This window comes from Theropithecus gelada, chromosome 16 (assembly GCF_003255815.1).
Source record: "Theropithecus gelada isolate Dixy chromosome 16, Tgel_1.0, whole genome shotgun sequence".
NCBI classification, from domain to species: Eukaryota; Metazoa; Chordata; class Mammalia; order Primates; family Cercopithecidae; genus Theropithecus; species Theropithecus gelada.
Window position 1 is genome coordinate 66,074,960 of NC_037684.1, and position 20,885 is coordinate 66,095,844.

The 20,885-nt window shown below is 48.6% G+C and overlaps 1 protein-coding gene across 2 annotated transcripts; it reads right to left on the reverse strand.

Annotated features, from left to right (window-relative positions):
* Nucleotides 1-520: 520 nt before the first annotated feature.
* Nucleotides 521-20,486, reverse strand: DHRS7C (dehydrogenase/reductase 7C). Of its 2 annotated transcripts, none has more exons than XM_025362876.1 (6): nt 20,326-20,486; nt 11,221-11,333; nt 9,554-9,764; nt 6,898-6,990; nt 2,148-2,303; nt 521-779 (listed from the first exon to the last, which is right to left on the reverse strand). In XM_025362876.1, the coding sequence occupies exons 1-6, from the start codon at nt 20,477-20,479 to the stop codon at nt 571-573; spliced, it is 936 nt and encodes a 311-aa protein (XP_025218661.1). In that variant the 5' UTR covers nt 20,480-20,486; the 3' UTR covers nt 521-570. The 2 variants fall into 2 exon arrangements, with proteins under 2 accessions (XP_025218661.1, XP_025218660.1); XM_025362875.1 differs by having other exon boundaries at nt 9,554-9,767.
* Nucleotides 20,487-20,885: the final 399 nt, after the last annotated feature.

The window sequence follows — 20,885 nt, forward strand, 5'->3', positions numbered from 1 at the left end:
GCTAGCCACACGTGGCTATTCAAGTTTAAATTAATTATAATTAAATAGCATTACAAATTCAGTGTCTCAGACACAGAGGGCCACGTTTCGAGTGCCCAGCAGCCACATGTGGCCAGTGCTGCCATGTTGGACAACGCAGATTATAGAATATTTCCATCCTTGCAGCACTGTTCTAAAGGGTCGTCAAGTCCTGCTCTCGTGGGTGGAGGTGAAGTGGCCAGGTCACCCTTGTACACAGTGGAGGTGGTTTTCAGACTGAGTTCCTGAGCACATAGGCATACAATGTGAGTGTGTGTATGTGGGGGTTAGAGGCATTGCAGCTCCTGTTTCCTGCTGAGTCGTCACCCTACAGAGCAGGGAAGCTTCTGGAAGTCTGACCTGGGAACGTGGAGAACCCCAGGCTACGTAGCTTCTGGGCTGGCTCCAGGCCATCCTCACTGTCAAGGGGAGACCCCACACAGATGAGGGGTGGGGCTGCAAGGGCCCCCAGTGTGGAGCACAGGACAGAAGCGCCAGCACCTGCCAGAAAAACCTTTATTTCCAAGGGGTGGCCCATTTGGCCTGCTGCAGTTACCCCTCCTCCGGGACATTGAGCTTCTCCTTCACCCCACAGGCCACCACGGCGAAAAAGAACTCCGGGAAGAAGGTGCGGACGTACACGGCAGCCTTGGGAATGGGGTTGGCCATGAACACCTCTTGCTTCTTCCTCCGCACGGTGCGCATCACCTCCTCCGCCACCTCTACGGGGTGCACGCCGTAGGTCAGCTTCCTGAAAAAGACTGAACGGCCCCAGTTGGGGGTGGGGTTATGGCCTCAGTGGGGAGCCGGCTGGTCAGAGCCCTGCACGTGCACAAAGGCTGGGGGGCGGGAAGCGTGGGCTGTCCCCAGAGTCACAGGTTCCAGGCCCCCTCCGTCACCTGCGGGCCACGGTGCCCAGCGGGAGACACTCCACTCTCTGGGCTTCCTTCTGCCTCTTCGTCTATAAGGTGGACCTGGTTTCCTGCCCTGATGATTTCGCAGGGCGGTTATGTGTGGGGGAAGGGATGCAAAAGAGGTTAGGATCTAAGAAGGTGCCAGGTGGATTAAGGGGCTGTTTGTGACGGTCGTGAAGCTGTGTGTGTCAGGAGCATCCTGGAACCCCTGGTCTGCCCCCTATCTTGGATCATCTTGGTTCCTTAAGGTGGAAGCCTTGGGCAAGGTGTAGCGCCTGTACGCTTAGAGTATCCTAGAGTAGTGGCCATAATAAGGTGCGCTGATAGATAGAGGGGCTGGTTGCTATTCCAGAACCTTCAGTCCTCCCAACAACCCTAAGAGGTAGGTATTGCTATTGCTAGTATCCCTCATTTTCTAAAATGAAAATAATAATACTAATAAATAATAATAGCAATACCTACCTCTTAGGGAGGCACGAAGTGATTAAGGGACTTGCTCACGTCCAACCCTCTAATATGTGGCAGAGGCCGGCTTGCAGTACAGACTTTTTTTTTGACAGAGCCTCGAGCTGTCGCCCAGGCTGGACTGCAGTGGTGCGTTATCGGCTCACTGCAAGCTCCGCCTCCCGGGTTCAAGTGATTCTCCTGCCTCAACCTCCCAAGTAGCTGGGACTACAGGCACGCACCACCATGCCCGGCTAATGTTATGTGTTTTTAGTAGAGATGGGGTTTCACCATGCTGGCCAGGATGGTGTCGATTTCCTGACCCCGTGGTCCTCGCCCGCCTCAGCCTCCCAAAGGGTCGGGATTAACAGGCGTGAGCCACTACTCCGGGCCCAGGTGGCCTGGCTTTAGACTCTCGGTCTCCACTCTGTGCACGGGAAAGGGGGAGCAGGAAAGTTCTTCAATCCATGACATCTGGGAAACAGGTCCAGAGACAGGCAGTTGCTTGCCGAGGTGGCAGAGGAAGCCGAGTGGCTGAGCTCAGCGGGCGCACGGGCCGTAGGCTGCAGGGAGGATTTTGTCTACCGGGTGCCTCGGGCCTAAAGGTTTGCGGTCCCCGCCCTGCCCTGCTGTTGGGGGTTGCTGAGCCTCTTCCACTCCCACCTTCAGACTCATGATTCAGGAGTACCCATCTGAAGGTCATTCACCCCCCAGTGACACCGGACTGTTCCCGAGGCCCCCAGGGGCCCCAGCTTCCCTCTGAAGCCTCACATTTCCAAATGGAGGCTTCCCAGTTTCCTTGCTCTGGATACACGTGGTACGACCGGACGAAAGTCGGGCTCACGGTGCTGATGACAACATCGTATTCCTCCACTTCGGCTCGGAGGCAGTCAAAGAAGCCCAGGGCTGCGTGCTTGGAGGCAGCGTCTGCAGGAGAAACCATCCGGAGGTGGGCGCAGGACACTCCCGGGCCCGGCTTCCCGGTGGGCATGCGCATTGGAAGCAGGCCAACAGACACATTTCCTGCAAGCTCAGAGCTGAGAGGGTCCTCAAGAATCTGCCCCTCACTTTACAAATGAGCACAGAGAGCCCTCGGGAGTGGTGGACACAAAGCTGGAACTGAATCGAGCTTAGCCACTTGCTGGTGGTGTGACCTGACCTTGGGCAAATCACTTTGCCTCTCTGAGACTCAATTTTCTTATCTTTAAAATGGGAGTAATATTTCCCTTGCCAAATTACTGTGAAGATCAAATGAGAAAACATACAGAATGCTGGCACCAACATGATTTCCCTTCCTTCCTGGGAAGGCTGATGCCTACGAAACTTGTCCAGGGTCTGGGGCCAGCTGGTGGCTGCAGTGAGCCTGAATCACAGATATCCCCTCTCCCTTCCTGTTTCCCTTCTCCTCGGAGAGCCCGTCCAGGTCATCCACTCACCAAATCCAGTTCAAATCATAGAAGCCATGGGTTGGGCAAAAAAGGATCATTCCAGGAATTCCAAAAAGAAGGGAGTGGACATTGCTTAGAGCTTTGGGAAGTTAGAGCCACATCTGGGGTGTGATGCCCCGTCAGTCAGAGGCGGAAGGGGCAGAAGGTGGATGTACTGTGGTTCCTGCCACCGTGCCCAGATGCCTTCAACCAGAACCCTTTCCTGGTCTCCCTGACATCATGACCAGCAAGCTTCCAGTTCTCTCCAATGAGGCTTTTTTTTTTTTTTTTTGAGACGGAGTCTCACTCTGTCGCCCAGGCTGGAGTGCAGTGGTGCGATCTCGGCTCACTGCAACCTCCGTCTCCCAGGTTCAAGCAATTCTCCTGCCTCAGCCTCCTGAGTAGCTGGGTTTACAGGCACACACCACCATGCCCAGCTAATTTTTGTATTTTTAGTAGAGATGGGATTTCACCATGTTGGCCAGACTGGTCTCGAACTGCTGACCTCAGGTGATCTGCCTGTCTTGGCCTCCCAAAGTGCTGGGATTACAGGCGTGAGCCACCGTGCCCTGCAGAACCATGCGCTTTAAATGGATGCATAGTGTGGTATGTGAATTACACCCGCCAATGCAAGTGTTAACAAAAAAAGGTCTACCAGCTTGTTTTTCATTCGTGTACCATCTCCTTGATTCCTTCAGTCATTCAACAGTGAAGCCCCTGCTCTGGTGGGTGAGGAGCTGGGGACCCAGAGGTGGACAGAGGCAGCTCTGGCCTCACGGAGTACTCAGTTCATCAGTGGGGCAGATACATGGACAGGTGACTTTCCACGTGGTGTTTTTTGTTTTGTTTTATTTTGTTTTGTTTTGAGAGGGAGTCTTGCTCTATTGCCCAGGCTGGAGTACAGTGGCTCAATCTCAGCTCACTGCAACCTCTGCCTCCCGGGCTCAAGCAATTCTCCTGCCTCAGCCTCCCGAGTAACTGGGATTACGGGTGCACACCACCACGCCTGGCTAATTTTTGTATTTTTAGTAGAGATGGGTTTCACCATGTTGGCCAGGCTGGTCTCAAACTCCTGACCTCAAGTGATCCACCCGCCTCAGCCTCCCAAACTGCTGGGATTACAGATGTGAGCCACTGTGCCCGGCCCCATGTGGCATGGTTGATGCAGGAAAAGGGTGGGTGCCTGCAGCGGGAGGGACACATGGCAGGCTGCATCCCCTTTTGAGTCTGTTTGCCAGGTTCTGAGCCTCAGAGCCCCCATCTCCTTGCCTGAGTGGATGGTAAGGGAACTGTGCTGAGGTGCTCAGGGACATTGCGTTCCTTTGGTCAAAAGAAAGAAACCTCTGAGTCAGCAGACCCCAGGTCACTCCCACGCCAGCCCCTTGTGTCTGTCCAAAGCCAGATTCAGAGGAAGAAGAGAATTTGAGGCCAGTCCAGGGTGGCATCACTTCAGTTATGACATTTACGTGGGAAACTCTGTGCCCCTCAATTCCTCAGTGCAGAGAAGCCAGACCGTGGCTGATGGGGGTGGAGACAGCCTTGAGAGAATTCTGAGTCCCCAATGCTGTGTTTTGCAAGCGTTCCCAGGAAATGCGTGCGTTTGTCCAATACAGGTCAGTGGCCAAAGGGCTCATTGTCATGCCCATGCCTCGCTGTGTTATGTCGCCTCTGTGTCCCCATCACCTGGCTTTAGGCATTGAAACACTTTGTTGAATGAATGAAGGCAGGAGGCAAGGAAGGTGAAAAGTCACCCAGCTGCTGAAAATAACAGACAGAAAGTTTAAAAATACAAGGAGCAGTGGGGAGATTCCTAAGTGGGTTGGGGAAGAGAGGAAAATGCGGGACGTGCCAAAGACTGCTGTATGTGGCCCATTCACTCTTCCCTTCTTCCTGGGCCCCCGAGGGCACTGCACTCCCCAGTGTCCCTTGCACTTAGGTGTGACTGAGTTCTCCCAGGAGGATGTGAGCAGCGGTGATGCCAGCCTGGGGGAAATGGGATGTCCAATGCCAGCCTGGGGTTTGGACATTGGGCATGGATCCTCCACAGTCTTTCTTCTTGCCAGCAGGGACCCAGCTGTGACTACCCAGAAGATGGTGTTGATGGAATGACTTAGCATCGTCCTGGGCCCCCAATGACGCTGTGGCATGGTGCCACCTGCTTGCCTGGTGCCATTCCCATTGAGGTTACTACATGGAGGAGTAATCAGGTTTTCCCATATCACAGGCTCACAGCACCATAGGCTTAGACTAACTAAGGCAAATGGAAAAAGGAAGGTAAAACACTACTAGAGGGGGCGTTATGGGCTGAATTCTGTTGTCAATCCTCCCAAAATTTATATGCTGAAACCCAATCCCCAGTGCTCAGAATGTGACTGTGTTTAGAGATATTTAAAGAGGTAATTAATATAAAATGAGGCCATTAGGCTGGGCCCTACTCCAATCTGACTGGTGCTGTTATAAGAAGAAGAAATTTGGCCGGGCGCGGTGGCTCAAGCCTGTAATCCCAGCACTTTGGGAGGCCGAGGCGGGTGGATCACGAGGTCAGGAGATCGAGACCATCCTGGCTAACATGGTGAAACCCCGTCTCTACTAAAAATACAAAAAACTAGCCGGGCGTGGTGGCGGGCGCCTGTAGTCCCAGCTACTCGGAGGCTGAGGCGGGAGAATGGCGTGAACCCGGGAGGTGGAGCTTGCAGTGAGCCGAGATCGCGCCACTGCACTCCAGCCTGGGCGACAGAATGAGACTCCGTCTCAAAAAAAAAAAAAAAAAAAAAAAAAAAAAAAAAAAAAAAAAAAAAACAGAAGAAATTTGGGGCCAGGTGTGGTGGCTCACGCCTGTAATCCCAGCACTTTGGGAAGCCAAGGCAGACAAATCACCTGAGGTCAGGAGTTTGAGACCAACTTGGCCAATATGGTAAAACCCTGTCTCTACTAAAAACACAAAAATTAGCTGGGCGTGGTGGCGGGTGCCTGTAGTCCCAGCTACTCAGGAGGCTGAGGCAGAAGAATCGCTTGAACCTGGGAGGCAGAGGTTGCAGTGAGCCAAGATCTTGCCATTGCACTCCAGCCTGGGCAACAGAGTGAGATTCTGTCTCAAAAAAAAAAAAAAAAGAAGAAGAAGAAGAAGAGGAAATTTGGACATACAAGGTGGCAACAGACATGCACATGCACAGAGGAAAGGCTGTGTGGGGACACAGCAAGAAGGCAGCTATCTGTAAGCCAGGGAGAGGGGTTCCAGAGAAAACCAACCCTGCCAACACTTTGATCATGGACTTCCAGCCTCCAGAATGAAAAAACAAATTTCTGTTGTGTAAGCCCCAGCCTTGGTATTTTGTTATGGCAGCCTGAGCAAATTCATATGGGGACCTACTCGTTTTTTTCCCTCCCTTCTTCCCTTCTACCCTTGTGCCCATCAAACATTTACTGAGCCCCTAATTTGCACATGGTAGTGTGGGCCATGAAGAAATGTATATGGCATGTTCCCTGCCTCTTAGAACTAGCTCATCAGATGTGGAAATGGCTCCAGATTTTTTCCAGCTAAATCCCAGGAACATACACCTAGAAGTCCTTCTCCCCCTTGAACTTTTGAAAGGACGCTCATTTTTGGAGCTGCCCCCACCCTGAATTCTGCCCCTTTCTGTTTTTCCTGGTTCCTTCCTCAGAAGGTCTCCATTGCCCTCCCATTTTGTGATGTGCACCCATCCTTCTCTTTCCCAATGGTAATCTTCCCTGACCTTCAAGGGCATCTTTATGGAGGAAGGGGCATTGGAGCTATGACTGTGCATCTTTGTCAGGAGCGTGACCTTCACCTGGCATTGTCAGGTTCACCTAGTGCATGTCCTGCCCACATAGGAGACTGTGAGCTTTGCAGACAGAGGGAGCTTATCTTTAATATCTCAGCATCTCCCATAGCCACTTGCATGCTGTAGGCGCCCAAAAAATAGGAACCATAGGGATGAAAGAAAACCCAGCAGATGGTGTCATCCTGGGACCCTTTCCCCTGTGACCATCTGCCTAGTCTTAGACATAACAGCTCCTGCCTTATACCATAAGACATACAACAGAAGATTCATATTTTTATCTTAGCAACTTACAAGCTGTACGGAACGGGATTCCAAACTTCCCTTGGATGTTATTCACTAACACGATTTGGCCTGTTCTCCGGGAGATCATGTTGGGAAGCAGGGCTGGAAAACACAGGACAAAGAGTCATGGTTAAAACTTTGCGACTGAGTTAGGCAGCTGCCGGCAGACCCCTCCCCCGGCTCCCCTTCATCATGGGGCTCTGCTCCCTCCATGGTAATTAGATTGCAGCAGGGCAGCGGAGATGGAATGAACCCTGCAATCGTTTATCCAGCGTTCCCAAAGTGTGGGCTGGTGAATTGCTGGGTGATTTTAAATTGGTGCTTTCCCACCAATGTGCATTTAGTGACACTGATTTCTTTTTATTAAAGGCATGTTTATATTTATTGTGTTTTCCTCTCGACTTTTGTTTAGATGCAGGGGGAACACGTGCAGATTTGTTACATGGGCATATTGCACTCAGGTAGTGCGTGTGGTACCCAATAGAATAGAACAGACGCTGATCTCAGTAGTGAGAAAGTCATTCCCATTTCAATTCTCCTGCTATGGCCTCCAGAAGGAAGAAGGAAGTCTCACAATGGTTCTAGTACGTCTTTAACGCCTCTCTTGCACGTGCTAATCTTTTAACAAAGAGAGGGAAGATTCTGACGTTCTCAGGCTACCTTGGGAGAACTTACTTTGTTTAATTTTCAGGTTGCCCTTTATTTATTGAGAATGAAAGAGGTTTTAAATTTATGTTGGTTTTATACACATTTCCTCCTAAAGTGAATTTAATTTAAAAATGAGAAAATTCAGAGAAAGGTATTAAATTAATAATAGTACAGGCAGAATGGGGATATGGCAAAAAGTGAAAAGACAGTACTCAAAGAGTCAACTTTCAGAATGATCTGTGAAACCCAGCACCTCCATGTTAAAGATGGACAAACTGGGCCGGGCTCAGTGGCTCACGCCTGTAATCCCAGCACTTTGGGAGGCTGAGGTGGGTGGATCACGAGGTCAGGAGATGGAGACCATCCTGGCTAACATGGTGAAACCCTGTCTCTACTAAAAGAATACAAAAAATTAGCCAGGCGTGGTGGCGGGTGCCTGTAGTCCCAGCTACTCAGGAGGCTGAGGCAGGAGAGTCACTTGAACCCGGGAGGTGGACCCGGGAGGTGGAATTTGCAGTGAGCTGAGATCATGCCACTGCATTCCAGCCTGGGACACAGAACGAGACTCTGTCTTGAAAAAAAAAGAAAAGAAAAGAAAAGAAAAAAAAAACCAAAAACAAGATGGACTAACTGAGGTCCAGAGCTAGGGACTAGACCCAGGGTCCTTAGTGAGGGCTAACCAGGAAGAGAAACCAATTCTGGCCCTTTTCCACTCCACTTTCTTTGTTCATTGCTTTGATGCCAGTGAACAGTCTCTGTTAAAGGTTGATAGATGACACACTTGTGCTGGTGTGTTTGCTGTGTCCACAGGAACTGGACTGGAGGAAACTGTTATCTCTGGGACAGCATTCTAGAAGCTCTGGAAAGTCATCTTTCTGCCCCAAATGCTTCTTTCTCTTCATCTGTCTTAGTACTCGGAATCCGGAATCCGATTGTTAGAGGTGTCCAGCATGGGAGCTGGTTGTAGAGACGGTAATTGCAAGATCATGCTAGATCTTAGACCTTGCCAGGACACCCAACTCCCTAAATGGAGGCATTCTCCACATTACATTCCCCCTGAGCTTCTGCTTTGATAAACTTTTATTTTTTTGGAGAGCAGGGGCTTCAACTTTTCTTTCTTTTAGACGGAGTCTCAGCCCGTCACCCACGCTGGAGTGCAATGGCGTGATCTCGGCTCACTGCAACCTCAGCCTCCTGGGTTCAAACGATCCTCCTGCCTCAGCCTCCTGAGTAGCTGGGATTACAGACATCCACCACGATACCTGGCTAATTTTTGTATTTTTAGTAGAGACAGGGTTTCACCATGTTGGCCAGGCTGGTCTCGAACTCCTGACCTCATGATCTATCAACTTTTCATTCTACTCTGTGGTCATTTCCAGCCCCATTTTCCAGGCTTCAGACCGGCGTTTGAACTTGGTGGTGAGAAATCTGCACCTGGGTGTCTCCTAGGCCCCTCAGACAGGTTCACATAGGAATCACCATCTTATTCATTAAAGGGAGACAACCTCCTGCCTTCCCTGTTTCTGTGAAGGGATTGACAGAATACTGGGTCTCTTGTAACTTGGTAATAAGTCCTTTTTCTTCTTCATTTCTGAGGACAGAATCTTTACCTTTGACCAACTGTCATGGTTGGAAGCAGATCAACCGCAAGGTTGATACAGCAGAATGTACACAGTTGTTGAGACAATTGTTGGAGGATGAGACAATTGTTCAGAGACGTCGAATTGGAGGGAAGCCAGAGATGTAAGGAGAGAGAAGTAAAAGGGCAAAGCTTGGGTGGGGAGAGGGGTTTCACAGAGAGGGTGGTTGAAATATGCCAGTCAGATACTTCCTGGGTTCCTTTTCCTACATAAACATTGAAAATGGGAATGCTGAAAGCTTTCACCCAATAGGTAGGGGATTTTCTAAGGGGACTGGAGAATTCCATATAGAATAGGATGACTGTCTGGCTATTTAACAGAGCCCTCTGTAGAATCTGGTGGCCCAGATACCCATGGGAAAGTCAAACTCACAAGACCTTTTGTCAATGTGATGGGGCCAAAGTAATTGGCATCCATGATCTTTTTGTCGAGCTCCAGAGAAATCTTATGGGCAGGCCCCTTCACCTTCATGCTGGAATTGTTGATGAGGATGTCCACACAGCCATAGCAATCCAGGACTTCTTTTGCCACATCTGGGACGCAGCTGATGTCTGAGAGGTCCAACAGGACCAACTTTGGGGTGAATGTCTGCTGAACCAATGACAGAGTCAGGGTATGTGGGATCTCCTCCCTCTTGCAGACCTTGGGAGCCCTCGATCTAAAAGCCACCCATTTTGAAATTCAAAGATCATGAAATGACTGGAAAAAAAAAAAAAAAGACGAACAAGCAGAAATGATTCTGGGATGGAGGATATTGCCAGAGAATTCATTCTTGGGGACCAGGGCAAAAACAACAAATCTTGACGTGAATATGCAGCAATAAGTCTAAACTCTTGGCCAAGATTCCAGAACTGATAAATGAATATCACCCTTCGCAGCAGTCCCCTTGCAGGTTGGCACTGACTCCAGGGGTGGCATCATTACTTTTAACAGTTCTGAGCTCCTTTGTGGAAATTGCTTTTCAACCTGGCTTGCAAGTTGCAAAATAAATAAATAAATAAATCCATCACAGGACTTCATAGCCACATTTTAGAAAACTAAAATCACACACTCAACACAATATTTTTGAAACATCTGCTTACTAAGTGCCAGGCATTGTGTTTAGCCAGACACTTGCTGCATTGACTCTGTTGATCCAGGGATGTGTAGGAGGGTGGACAGATGGGAAAATTGATGACACTGAGTGGTAAATGCAATCCCAGTGTTTGACAAAGACTAGTCCTGAGATATGCCCTTGAAGAGAGGGTTCTGTGGTCAAAATTGCTTGGGAAACACAGACTGTTCTCCAAGTTCTTCTTGGAGATACACAGTGCACATTGGCATATTAAAGGCTCTGAAAAGTCCTACAGTGAAGAAACTGGACAAGCTTAGCTTAACTCAGTGTTTCTCACACAACTGACCACAAACCCTCGCTTTTACCCAGTGCCTCATCACATCCCTAGAAACACACTTTGGGGCATTCTGTGTTGTCCTGTTTGATTCATCTCCTCAAATATCAGACTTACCCCTGAATTACTTTGAGCTGTTCCTAACCACCAAATGCAACCTCAAAGGTAAAGATTCGAAAAAAGTATCCTGAAGGGAGCTCCCTGACCAATGCTCCAGAAAAACCTTTGGAAACTACGGCCTCATTGAAAGAAGTGTTCACTTTCTGGGAGACTTCTTGGGAAGGGATCTCATTTATCTGGTTTCTTTGATGGAGATGTCAGTTAAGGTATTAAAAAAAAAAATGGCTGTGTTTGTGATCACAGCCCATACCTGCAACATCCTCTGTCTTCTGGATCCTTCTTGAGTTTGAGTTATATAGGGTCAGGGCAAGGGGCTGTGGCTACAGAACACGATTTTTCGTGGTGGGTAGTCAAAATAAGTCAACCCCTTATGAATGGCAAACATGACCCTATGCCAAGGTCATTGGGTTCATTACCCCACATTCCCCAAAGCAATCACTACATTTCCTCCACTTGGTCCAAGAGTTGGTCCTGAATGATCAGTGGAGGCTGGGAGTGCCCAGGAGTTACCCACCCCAACTGCTGGAAGACCTTACCTTGCCGGGGTCAGCCACGCTGATCAAGGCGTCGTATAGGTTCTCCAGCCTCTCCCAGTTCTTTCCACATAGCACCAGCCTTGCCCCACCCGTGTGGAACACCCGAGCACACTCTGTGGGGAAGAAGGAAACGGGGCAGGACACACTGTGTGGGTGGAGCCGCTGACAGTGAACCCCCTCTCTTGGGAACCCATGAATTCAAAAAACTCAGAAGTCTCAGCACCACGAGGTCCTGTAGGGGTCACTTCATTCAACTCCCTCCCCAGGCTGGAATTTTTGTCATTTCCAGCCTCCACTTCATTGCTTCCGTGAAAGGGAGCTCATGGTGGAGTGAGACCACGCCTCCTTTGTTAGAAAGTTCTGATTATTGGAAATTCTTCCTTACACTGAACAGAAAGATGAACCTGCCGACCTGGCCCCCCAGGACCGCAGCCCTAGAGATATCTCAATCTGAAGATAAGGGAGACACACCACCATGTTTTTTCAAATCAAACATCACCAGTTTCCTCCACATTTTCTCTGGGGATAATACCAGGGTTCTTTGTATTTAAAAGTAAACCTACTTTCTGTCTAATTAATTTTCCTCTGGACTGATTCCCGACTCACCCAATGTAGCACTTTCTCAACTGAGTGTTAGCTGGTAGACAAACAGAATTCTTGTGTAGCAATACTAACGATACTTAAAAGCAATAGAAGTTCACAGATTTGGAGAGTTTCCTTGCTGTAGGAACTGCTGAAAGATATGTACATATCTCTTACATATCTCTCTAGTTCATTTAATACTCACAATAACCTTATGAGATAGTATCTTTAGGTTGGGTTCTCAGGAAGCAGACTCTGAGTCAAGGATTCAGGTGGCCAGGATTTACTGAGGGCCTGCTCTTCAGAGACAGCCTGTCTGGGAGGGAAGTCATGGAGTAGGGGCCAGGAGAGGATGTGGTCTCAGGAAAGTCTAGCTTTGGCTTGATCCAAGGAAGACTCTGGAGTCTAAACTCTATTGCACAGCTGGAGGCAAGAGGATCAGCCTTTGTACACCAGTGTCAGTCACTGATGTGGGCTGCCCTCTCTGGGGGTACGTGCATAAGCTGTGTAACTCCTAGGCAGGGCAGCGTCCACTGGCAGAAGACAAGTCTTTGGGAAAGGAGGTACCTGCACGCCATTTGCAATCTGCACGCCATTTGCAATCTGCACGCCATTTGCAGCCAGCGTTTACAGTGCCTGGGAAATGGATGAGCTGACCAAGTACGGGGATCTGGAAGAGGCACCAACAGCACCGACTCCAGGGAAGAACCTGTTATTGTCTCATTTACACCATGAAGTGGTGGACTCAGACTGGCTGGGAACATGGAAGGACAGCCTGGCAGCCTGGTGCCCAGTGGAGGCTGGGTATCCCAAGTGCTGTGGCTCCAAGTGAACTCAGGGCTGCGTGATTTTCTCCAGCAGGGCCCAGAGCCTGCTGCAGGTAGAGAGAAGGGACTGGCTAGACAGGACTGTTGGTCAGGGCTTGGTAAGGGGCATGACGGGCAGGGAAGTTGTGGTATTGGAGAGATGGAGGAATTGAGGTGCTGGACTATGAAGTGTAAATCAGGTGGGAGCAGGAGTGAAGGCAGAAAAGGCCAAGAGAGGACCCAAGCAGAGAGTTGTGGGGATAAGAGGTCTCCATGAGGCCTGAAAACAGGTGTACTGGGAATCCCTGAGAGAGCTGGGAGGACGGTGCTGGGAGAGCTCAGTCTGCTGACGGAGGGAAACCCGAATCCAGAAGTAACTGGGTTAACAATGTCACCTTGAATTGTTAGGGCTGCAGAGAAGGAAAGATTCCTCTCAATGCAGGTGTTTTATTTATACAGCTCATGATGAGTCTGGATGACAAAATCCAATAAAGATGTCAATCTGTCTCCAAGTTAAATTGATCCAGTAAGTCAGGATCCCAACAGGTCTTGGGAAATGACAGAAAAGTCTACACGTTACATGGCATATTTTGCACACTTTAATTGGAATACTCTATGAAGGAAAGCAAAGAACATTTCGAAAAACAGTTGTTAAAATATATTGTAAAACTACAGAAATTAAAGAGTCAGCCGTTCAAGTCTAGATAGAAATATCGGTAATAAATAGAGTCAGGTATTGAGGAGTATTTAGTGTATGATAAAGTTAACATGTTGAATCAATGGGAAAAGGATGTATTACATAAAGAGTGGGGGCCGGGCGCGGTGGCTCATGCCTGTAATCCTAGCACTTTGGGAGGCAGAGGTGGGCAGATCACTTGAGGTCAGGAGTTTGAGACCAGCCTGGCCAACATGGTGAAACCTCGTCTCTACTAAAAATTCAAAAATTTAATCCCAGCTACTTGGGTGGCTGAGGCAAGAGAATCTCTTGAACTCAGCAGATGGAGGCTGCGGTGAACTGAGATCACGCCGCTGCACTCCAGCCTGGGCAACAGAGTGAGACTCTGTTTAAAAAAAAGGGGGGGGCGTTATTTGAATCCCTATTTGGGAGGGAAAAAAAGCTGGATGCATTACACCAAAATATACTAAATAGTGAAATATAAAAACAGAACCAAAACAGAACTAGAAGAAGGTAGAGACGAATATATACCTTTCACTGGGGAGGGCTCCTGAGCATCCATTGAAGGAAAAAAAATCCTAACAGAAATGATTTATGGATTGTACCCTTTTAAAAAAAACCTTCTTGACTGGGCATGGTGGCTCACGCCTCTAATCCCAGCACTCTGGGAGGCCGAGGCAGGTGGATCACGAGGTCAAAAGATCGAGACCATCCTGGCTAATGTGGTGAGCCCCTGTCTCTACTAAAAATACAAAAAATTAGCCAGGCATGGTGGCGGGTGCCTGTTGTCCTAGCTACTTGGGAGGCTGAGGCAGGAGAGTGGCGTGAACCCGGGAGGTGGAGCTTGCAGTGAGCTGAGATTGCACCACTGCACTCCAGCCAGTAGAGACAAAAAAAAAAAAAAAAAAAAAAAACCAGAAAAACAGAAAAACAAAACAAAACAAAACAAAAACCTTCTTACAGAAAAAAAAAAGAAAGAAAAACACCCACAAATAAAGGACAAGACAAATTTATAAAAAGTATTTATAATATATATGTCAGAAAAGAGTTAATTTGATATATGAAAAAACTCTTACAAATCAACTAGAAAAAAGATAAAAATGCTAATAAAGAAATTCGTTAAGGAGATGAGTAAGCAATTCACAAAAAATGTATCAAGATACAGAAGATGAGTGAATATCAGTAATACCTAAATGCAAACTAAAACACGGGACGGTTCCCTGCTGCCAGGAGCCCAGCTTCCTGTCTTATGGGCAAGATCCTGGGCCCAGCCAATGCCCTGAGGGCAGAGGAAAGGAAAGCCGGGACCTCTCCATCGGAGGTGGCCTGCGGAGCCAAGGAAGTCACAGCCATCAATGGCCAGGGTAGGTCATGAGTTGGTTGAGAGCTCATCTGAAGTCTGCCCAAGAGGACCTCTCGGAAGGTCAGTGGAACTCCAGAGGACAGGGTTGGTGGGGAGTAGACTGCCCGGGAACCAAGGGGTGAGGAGGGACTGAGCGAGTGGAGAAAAAACCCACATCTCCCATTTCACAGAAATGAATAATCCTAGGGAGGCCTCTGAAAGGTGCATAATAGTGCCCACAAGAGAAAGATTCAGACCCAGTTTTAAACAGGGACCAGGCCGATGGACCTTGAAGCCATCTTATAGCGCTGTCAGTCGGGTGAGGGTTTTTTTTGCTCTCCCGTCTTGCCTCCTTCCAGTCCCTGAGGCCCTAGAAGCCTAAGAAACAGCAAGAAGCTTCCCTCCAACTTGCACTAGCTGTGGGGAGGAGCAGAGAGGAGGAAAGAAAGTTCGAATTCAATGAAAATGGCCATGTTATCAGGTGTTAAACTGGGCATCCCAATTCCCGAATCAATGATCTCTTTCGGGACCCACCATGACCAAAGGATTTTGCAAAATCTAGTAGTAATCGGAGGCCGGGTGTGGTGGCTCACACCTGTAATCCCAGCACTTTGGGAGGCCAAGGCGGGTGGATTACCTGAGGTCAGGAGTTTGAGACCAGCTTGGCTAACATGGTGAAACCCCTTTTTACTAAAAATACAAAAAAATATTAGCCAGGCGTGGTAGTAGGTGCCTGTAATCCCAGCTACTCGGGAGGCTGAGGCAGGAGAATCGCTGGAATCCGGGAGGCAGAGGTTGCAGTGAGCCGAGATCGCGCCATTGCACTCCAGCCTGGGCAAAAAGAGCAATAGCAAAACTCCGTATCAAAAAAAAAAAAAAAAAAAAAAAAGTAATCAGAAAAGTCAGGAACAACCTGATTTTTTTTTCCCTCAAGCTACAGAGGAAGGACGCTTCCCTCTGAATAAATTTCAGGTGGACTGTCTCACGACACCCTTGATTTATGCTTGCTCATGACGGGTTACTCACATAAGCATCCCCCTGAAAGGAAAGGAAGGATGCATTCACACAGGGTGTCCCCAAGCATGTGGGGTTCTAGGTGTATCTTGTGTTCTTTTTACTTAAAAAAATTCTTTTAAATACATATGGCTTTTATAACAGAATTCACTAAAAGAAACTTCTGTGGGTAGCAGAGTCTAGCCTTTCCGCATTTCAGCTGTCGTTCTGGAGCAGAATGAAGCTTGGATTTTACAAATGAGAGGAGTGAGGTTCAATGGGTTGAAATGAATCACCTGGAGTCTGGCCAGCAGGGAAGCCAGGATGTGACCCCCACAGGAGTGTGACATCCAGGTGGTGAGTAACGCATTTTCCACACTAGGCTCCTCTTGGCCAATGCCTACTGCTGAGAAAGGGACACGTTGAGGGTGAGGGTGCATTTTCACTCCTCGCTCCCTCCCTCTTGTGATGATGAGCTTTTTTTTTTTGAGACGGAGTTTCATTCTTGTTGCCCAGGCTGGAGTGCAGGGGCGCAATCTTGGCTCACTGCAACCTCTGCCTCCCGGGTCCAAGGGATTCTCCCGCCTCAGCCTCCCGAGTAGCTGGGATTGCAGGTGCCTGCCACTACGTCTGGCTAATTTTTGTATTTTTAGTAGACACAGGGTTTCCCCATGTTGGCCAGGGTGGTCTCGAACTCTGACCTTAGGTCATCTGCCCGCTTCGGTCTCCCAAAGCGCTGGGATTACAGGCCTGAGCCACCACACCTGACCCCAGAGCATTATTTGCAGCAGGGCACTGGAGTAGGTGAGGGGCCTGCGAGCAGGAGCCAGATCAAATCTCTGGCGTTGGCCTTGTTAGAACAGACAGCTGGGAGCATTCTTCCCCATCACGCCATTTCCCTTCTCCGCTAACACCTTGCGTTGCCCAGGTGTGCCTGGGAGGCGGGAGCCCAGCGGCGTGCTCAGTGCCTCAGTGCTGCTGCAGCCAAGCCTAGAGGCACTGCCCCCAAAGAAGTCATTTCTGCTGAAACCAGGTCTTTGGTATACCTGAGTGTCCTTATTTCTATTCTTTTATCAGCTCAGCATGTATCTAGCACTTTGGTACCCGGCTTTTTCTTTTTGATTCAATAAACATAAATTGAGCCCTTCTTTCTGTGTTTCATCAATCTAAGATGCCATCGATGATGAGCTGTTGCCTGATTTCAGAGATAATACATGACGTTTAATTTTAATTTTAATTTTTTTGGGGACAGGGTCTCACTCTGTCACCCAGACTGGAGTGCTGTGGTGTGATTTCAGCTCACTGCAACCTCCACCTCCCGGGTTCCAACGATCCTCCCACCTCAGCCTCCTGAGTAGCTGAGAATGCAGGCGCATGTCACCACACCCGGCTAAGTTTTACGTTTTCTGTAGATATGGGGGGGTCTTACTATGTTGCCCAGGCTGGTCTCGAACTCCTGAGTTCAAGTGATTCAGCCACCTCAGCCTCCCAAAAGTGCTGGGATTACAGGTGTGAGCCACAGCGACATTTTAAAGGGTGGCCTATGGGGATTGTAAGATGCTATGGATTGAAAGACAATCAGTCTGATTTCAGAAATGTTGAAAGGAGAGAAACTGTGCCTTTGAGGTGACAACACACAGGCAGGGCTGACGTTCAGCTGTACCCTCTGAAGCAGCTCAGGTGCAGGGGTTGGGTATTCTGAAAGTCATTCTTTTTTCAAATTAATTAAAAATAAATTGATTATTAATTAAATTAATTAAAACAAATCAATTATTAATTAAATTAGTTAATTAAAATAAATAAATTTATTTTTGAGATGGAGTCTCAGTCTGCCACCCAGGCTAGAGTGCAGTGGCATGGTCTCGGCTCACTGTAATCTCTGTCTTTTGAGTTCAAGCAATCCTCCTGCCTCAGCCTTCCAAGTAGTTGGGATTACAGGTGAGAGCCACCATGCCCAGCTAATTTTTGTATTTTCAGTAGAGACGGGGGTTTCACCATTTTGGCCAGGCTGGTCTCGAACTCCTGATCTCAAGTGATCCGCCTGCCTTGGCCTCCCAAAGTGCTGGGATTACAGGTGTGAGCCACTGAGCCCGGCCTTGATCAACACTCTTGTTGCAGACACAGTGGGTACAAGGTGACAGGATTCCTGGCTTGGCCGAATCCTGGAGGTTTGGAGCGAGGACTAGATGCCCTGACCTTTGTCTGTCTGTTTGATTTCCCTAGTAAACAACTTGGCGTGGCACTCCCTGCTGCTCCCGGTGCCACCCATGGGGTTCATGCAGGTTCCATGGCAGCAGGGTGTGCAGTGGCTGTGCAAAGCCTGCATCATCCTCTCCACGCCCTGGACTTGAGACACGCAGCAGTTGGAGCCTGGAATCACTGTCGTCAGCAGCGTGGGGAACTAGGCGTTTATTTAAGGTCACACACGTCCAGCATCTCAAGTTACTGCTAAGTACTGGAAATGTATTTTTTTCTTCTTTGCATTTCTTTCCAGGGTGGGTCAATGAGATATAGTAAAAAAAAGAACAGTGACAGTAGACAGGACAAGCTAGGCCCTGAGGTTCTGCAAAGGCTGTTTCCCTCATAAGATGCATTTCCTGGGTACCTGGTTTGTGTCATGTGTGACTACAACTGAATGAGGTGTTTTAAAAATGAATCAGATGATTAAAACAAATACACATCTCTCAACGATCAATAAAACTGTGTTTCTACCTAATAAGACACAAAACTAGCAAGGCTACAGAAGAACTGAGCAGCCTCGCCGACCAACAGGATCGAATCCACATGTATAGGACAATGGCAGAACGCACATTCTTTCCAAGCACTCGCGGAACCCATACAGAGATAGATCATAAGACAAACCTCAGCAAATTTCAAAGAATTGAAATCATACAGAGCGTGTTCTCCAACCATGTTGGGATCAAACCGGAAAACAATAAAACAAATTTGCAAGAACACACTTATCCAAACGAGGGCCTTCCCTGATCACCTGTCACTTTTAGAAGTTATTCATTAAATACACATTTTCTGAGTATGTCAACCAAGCATTGAGCTAGGTGCTGAGGCTGCTGGATGAACAAAACACAGGCTCCAGCACCGAGAAGCCTGTATCTAGTGGACTCACAGAGAAACACACAGATACAGCATGAGAAATACACTAATGCGGTATGCACTTGCAAGGGGCCAGTTAAGAAACTGGTCCCACAAGGATCATTCAAGAGGAAGGAGCAATTAAAGGTGTCAGGAAAGGCTCCAGGTAGAGGCTGTATCAGGGAATCACGTATTAGCAGCTTGGTGCAATGCCAGACAAAGATGCACCATTTGGAGAGCAAATTTTCCCCAAAACCTTCTGTTCTGAATGGCTTTAAGTGAGCATCTCTTTTCCAGCTCTCCAGGGCAGCACACTCCCTGTTGTCTTGTGTCTGGTCTGATAGACAGACGTGTGTGCCCTGGCTTGCCCCTGAAGAAGAAGGAGTTTGAGTTTGTGTACCTCGCTTGCCTTTGATGCAGGATATCCTCTCTGGGAATTGTGTATGGGGCCACTTAGAGAGAGAGCTTAGTCTATCTGCCTTATGCTTTGTTTTTTATCTTACAAGATGGACCCGGGTTGATCACCCACTGAAATCTAAGCCATCCTCAAAGCGTGCGGATTGGCTCCCACTGGGATGCCGAAGAGGATGAGTAGCAGGCTCTGAGAAAATTCTCAGGGAGGTTACAAACGTTCCCACGATGGCGGCACCATGCGGGTAAGTGCCCAGCCCCCCAGAGGGACTCTCAGGGGGCAATGCTCAGGACATAGTGGACTCAATGGACACTTACTGAGTTACTAATGAATGTTGGACTGTGTGGGATCTGTGCTCTATTAAAAATAATAAAAACTACAGCAAAAGTTGTGCTAACTATATCACATACAAAGTTGTACTACCATTGTCTGGAAGGACAGAATCAGAATTTTGCAAACTTAAGGACAATTTACGGCCTCTCATGTCATAGATGTCACCAGCAGAAGGGTCCCTCTGAGGCTATATAATTCAGGGGTTGCAAATGCAAATGCCTTCAATGCCAGAAAGTGCAATGATTGAAAGAATCAGGCCAAATGTGATACAATAGGGATGGGTGGGGTATGTGGCCCAATAGTGTGGGCATGTTTTACCTATATGCGTTCATGATCATCATTACTAACCCTTGAGTGATATCCGCTGCAGCTCCAGGTACTGCTCTAAGTGCTATACATCTATGAACTCATTTATTCCTCACAGTGGCATCGTGAGGTAGAGCCTCCTGGTACCCTTGCTTTACAGAGGAGAAGTTTAAGGCAGAGAAGTGAAGTAACCAGCTAGTCATTACTGGAGCCGGGAACTGAACCCAGCTCCTGAGTCTGGGCTCACAACCAGTACGCTGCCCCAGCTCAAGGCTTTGCGTTTTCAAAATTTCTGGAAACCTCATGAAGCCAAAACAAATCACATCTGCAGACCCATTTTAGCCCTTAGGCTGTGAGTTTGCAATCCTAGATATTCCACCGCCCTCATTTTTCAGGAATCTGCAGCCTCCAAAAGATGGGAAACTTGCTGGTTAATGACAGAAGCTGGGAGAGAACACAGAAGGGGATCCCCTCCCACCTAGCAGGTTTGCCCACACACCACCCTGCCACCCTGCCAGTCCCTGGGGGGCAGAAATGGGCACAGGTGGGAGCAAAGCCAGCTTACCCTTGCCCAGTCCTGAGATGGCATCGGTGATCACCACCACTTTGTTCTGCACAGCTGACTTTGACCACAGCCTGGACACCTCTTGATAGATGAAGAGGAGGCCACTGATTCCCAGCAGCAGCAGGGGCAGCAGCAGCATAGCCATGACTCCCATCTTGTTCTGGGGGACAACGGAGTAAGAGGGGATTGGCTTTGCAAAGAGACGCTGATCAGGGCACCCAGGGCAGGGGGAGGCCCAAGGCTGCAGGGAGCTCGGCTCTGTGCAAGCCTCCGAGTGGAACACCCAGTGGGCGTGCTAATCCCCAAATCTTCAACAAATAGGAAATGTACTCACAGTGTCTCCGAAAGCAAACCGAATCCAGGGGCCCTGCCCTCCCCAAAGGTTAATGACAGACTTAATTAAAATGGGTCTGCATTTTTGGAAGAAAATCCATGTGTTAAGGCCACTTGCTTGGGCCCTAATGGTTATTTATAGCTTTCAGTTGCACTAAAAGGCTGTCAGGGTAAATATAGTGTCTATTCTGATATTCAGGAACACATGCTGGCCGGGTCTGATTTCA